Source organism: Halichoeres trimaculatus, unplaced genomic scaffold (assembly GCF_033239565.1).
Source record: "Halichoeres trimaculatus isolate MK-OKI-2021-1 unplaced genomic scaffold, fHalTri1.1 fHalTri1_scaffold_9, whole genome shotgun sequence".
Lineage (NCBI taxonomy): Eukaryota > Metazoa > Chordata > Actinopteri > Labriformes > Labridae > Halichoeres > Halichoeres trimaculatus.
This window is the reverse complement of record NW_027437188.1, coordinates 37,725,899-37,730,000: the sequence shown is the minus strand read 5'-3', so window position 1 is coordinate 37,730,000 and position 4,102 is coordinate 37,725,899. Positions and strand designations below refer to the sequence as shown.

General features: G+C 41.0%; 1 protein-coding gene across 7 annotated transcripts in view; it reads left to right on the top strand.

Annotated features, from left to right (window-relative positions):
* Positions 1-4,102, top strand: part of LOC141797594 (MAP/microtubule affinity-regulating kinase 4-like) — a 47,119-nt gene extending 43,017 nt beyond the window's left edge. For 2 of the 7 annotated variants that reach the window (XM_074679115.1, XM_074679113.1), the window contains 2 exons: positions 175-219; positions 3,479-4,102. In XM_074679115.1, coding sequence (XP_074535216.1) covers positions 175-219; positions 3,479-3,812 — 379 coding nt within the window. In that variant the 3' untranslated portion in view covers positions 3,813-4,102. The remainder of the gene's footprint in view (positions 1-174; positions 220-3,478) is intronic. The other 5 variants (XM_074679114.1, XM_074679118.1, XM_074679117.1 and 2 more) reach the window with 5 other exon arrangements.

Below are 4,102 nucleotides of genomic sequence, written 5' to 3'. Positions count from 1 at the left end.
CACTCTGTGGGTTTAGGAGCAGCGTGCTGTCGTGTTGGTTGATCCATCTCATGACTGTTGCATTATTGAAACAGGAAGTGGGGGGAGGGGCTAGGAGAGGTGGGGTAGGGGGGGTGATGTGGGAAGGTGATTGGCCGAACGATTGCTAACAGACACCTTTGTCTTCTTCTTGAGGGTCACAGACGAACCTGAGAGAATCAGCAGATCTCCGGTCACAAGGTGAGACCTCTCCTCCATGTTTCTAACACCCAGCTTCAGTTTCCCTCAGCTGGACACATTTATAATCTATATCTATCTATAATCTGAATAATTAATCTGATTAATTAATCTGATTAAAATCTGATTAAAATCTGAATAATTAATCTGATTAAAATCTGAATAATTAATCTGACTGCTGGAGTTCAAACAGCTGGAAACAAAGGAAATGAAAGCTTAACTTCATGTAGACAAACATTTTACTGATCCAGGTTTTTCTTCTGATGGAGACGTCAGCGGCTCAGACTCCTGTCCACAAACTGTCTGAGCTTCATCTTTATATTTATTGTAAATTTATTATGAAGTGTTTCAGTCAGCAGATTGTTCCCAAAGTGAACTTTATTTTCTGTTTCTGAGTCTCGACCTGCTGCAGGTGGGTTTTTGTTTCCAGCTTCAACTCCTTAAAAAACTTTTTTCCTCCTGTAAAAGTGAATTTTCTCCTTCTCCTGGGGAGGACAGGAGGAGATCTGCTCCTACAGAGGAGGCTCAGTTTGTGTTAAACTACGAACAGAGAGATGAAACAAACCAAGTCTTAGTGTCGATGTCTGAGCTCAGGAAAATAAAGTGTTTTTAGATTCAGTCAGAGCCACTTTCACCTGACGAGTCCAGAAAAAACTCACTTTATGATAATTCAAGACAAATGGTCTGAACTGCTGTGAAAAGTAAAAAATCTTCCAGCGTGATAAAACATATTCACACAACATATTCTTTTCAAGTTTCTGAAAAAAGAAAAATGTTTAATTACAAGAAAATAAAACTATCATTAATGGATGTTTGTTTTTTAATATCTTGAATTCAGACATTTTTCTGGAAGTGAGACTCAAACACTTTCTCAGATTTCAGGTTTTCTGTCTCTTCCTGTGAACTCACCGCTCAGAAACTTCAGACTGACGCACGTTTGATCAACGTGTGTTGGAAATAAGAGGAGGGTGAAAATTGGAAGTAATCGAACATTATTAATAAATTCAAATAATTCAAGGTTTAAATTAAGACTCAAAGGTAAAGGTTTAGATTTGATGAGGTGTTTTTTCTTGTCTGAAGTTGAATCTGTAAAAATCACAAACATGGAGGATGAAACCAGCTCAGAGTCTGCACTTTCTCCTGATCCTGTTTGGTTTTGGGGGTTTTGGTGTTTCCTCTGTGCCGCCTGTGACTAAAGGTTGTTTCACTCCTCTCAGCCTCCCCAGCTTCAGCCCTGTCTCAGTCTAAGTCCCAGCCTCAGGTTCAGACTCAGGGCAAAAGCAGGTAAAGCTCACCTTAGTCCAGATCCGTGATGTGGGTAGAGACGAGTCCTGATCCCTGTGGAGTGGTAGAAAGAGGAGCAGACGTAGACCACTGATTGATGACTGATTGATGACTGATTGATGACTGATTGATGGCTGATTGATGACTGATTGATGACTGTTTGATGACTGTTCGATGACTGATTGATGACTGTTTGATGACTGATTGATGACTGTTTGATGACTGATTGATGACTGATTGATGGCTGATTGATGACTGATTGATGACTGTTTGATGACTGATTGATAACTGTTTGATGACTGATTGATGACTGATTGATGACTGATTGATGACTGTTTGATAAGCTCCTCCTCCTCTCACTGTGTGTTCAGCCAGAGCCAGCGAGCATCGATCAGGAGCTCAGGACTCTTAGACTGAAATTCTCCAGCGTTTTCTGCACATTTTATCATCGAACCCTGATCAAAATGTTTGACATAAGCAGAGGTCTGAAACCTTTGGCTTCATAGGAGCCATTTTTCCTCAGCTCACCTGGATTAGAAAAAAAAATCTATCTAAAAGCCTGTTTATTAAATTGTTCTTGTGATGTCTGAGTTTTTTATTTTTAGTAAATTTGCAAAAAACTCAAAAATTATATCAATAGGAATTTTTCTAATTTTAATAAGTTGCAACATTTTTTCAATAATTTTAAAATTCAAAAATTTTCAAAATAAAAAAATGATAAATAAATAATGTGCAAAAAATCTGAATTAAAAAAATTTGCCAAAATTAAATACATTTGTAAAAAAAAAAAGAAATTTATATATTTGCTTATTTTAAAAAAATGTCAAATTAAAAAATTAAATTAAATTAAAAAAAATATGTATAATAATAATAATGTTTTTTTTCTAAAACTGAAAAAATGTTTAAAAAAAAAACTAAAAAAATAGCAAAAATTAAATTAATGTTTAAAAAATTGAAATTTATAAATCTGCTTATTTTCAAAAAGTTGTCAAATAAAAAAAAAAATAAATAAAAAAAAACAATAACAATGATTTACATAAACATGAAAAAATGTAAAAAAAAAAAAAAAAGAAAACTAAAAAATTTGCATGAATTATGAACCTAACCTAAACCTAGCCCTAACCCAATTTTTTTTAATTTTCAAAGATTGTTAACTAACCTGGGGTTCGGGATGGTTAGGTTTAGGGTAAAGGTTAGGGTCAGGTTTAGACCCAGGAATGGAGTGGGTCAGGGTTAGGTTCTAGGAATCAAATTTGGAGAACTTGGTTCCTATTTGAGTGAGTTCTGCTTTGGCCAGCCTAGATCTGAAAAAAAATAATTAAAAAAAAATTTTAAATTAAAAAATTTGCATAATATTTCTTTTCTAAATATGAAAAAATGTCAAAAAAAATTTAGAAATTCACCATAATTAGGAAAAATACAATTCTTTAATAAATTATGTTTTCAAAGTTACAAGGAGCCACTGCAGAGGAGTCAAAGAGCCACATGAGGCTCCAGAGCCACAGGTTGAACACCCTTGGTCATGAATGTTTCTCTGAGGGGTGGGATTAGTTTTCAGCTCTGTCTCTGCTGAAGTTTGTGTTCGACGTTAGAGGAAGAGTTTGAGTCTGAGACCATGAAGCTGTGAAGACATCAAAAATGTGTGAAACTGACTTTGTTTCTTCTCCTTCTCCTTTCCCTCCTCTCACACACTCCTTCATCATCATCATCACACTCCTTCATCATCCACACACACTCTATCATCATCATTATCACACTCCTCCATCATCATCACACTCCTTCATCATCATCATCACACTCCTTCATCATCATCATCATCACACTCCTTCATCATCATCATCACACTCCTTCATCATCCACACACTCCTTCATCATCATCACACACTCTGACTCCACGTGCTCCCACTCTGTCTCAAATCTCTCCATCCATCTTCTGTCCCCTCGCCCATCTCTGCATGACCCCGCCCCCTTCCTCCAGTCGCCATCTACCTGGGCATCAGAAAGCGGCCGAGCCCCGGACCCCCAGATGCGGCTGGGATGTGAGGGTGCGGAGCCCGCGCGACCCGGCCGAGGTGGTGCTGGCGCTGCGCGAGGCGGCTCAGGGCTGCGGCTGTCAGGTCCACCTGGCGGGGCCTTTCCTCCTGTCCTGCACCCACGGAGCGGCCGGCGCCCGCGTGGCCTTCGAGGCCGAGGTCTGCCAGCTGCCCAGCGGGCTGGGCCAGAGCAGCGGCGTGAGGTTCAAGCGCCTGTGGGGGGCACCGTTAGCCTTCAGAGACATTGCCACCAAAGTGTCCAAAGAGCTGGAGCTCTGAGGGCGACAGGGGGCGGGGCAGACCCGAGACCGGATGATGGACAAGGAGGACTGTGGAGGAGGGACAGGGAGCAGACTCCTCCTCCTCCTCTCTGGACTCCTCCTCATCTGACGTGGCTAACGATGCCTCGCCTCCGCCAAAGACCCTCCTCTTCAGACGCCACCAACCATAGCAGACCTGGATAGACCCCCCCCTGCAGAAACCAGACCACCTGTGACCCCTGAGGTCAGAGACCTTCATCCTGCTCAGACCCGCACACCGCGAGCACGCCGCGAGCACGCCGTGAGCTC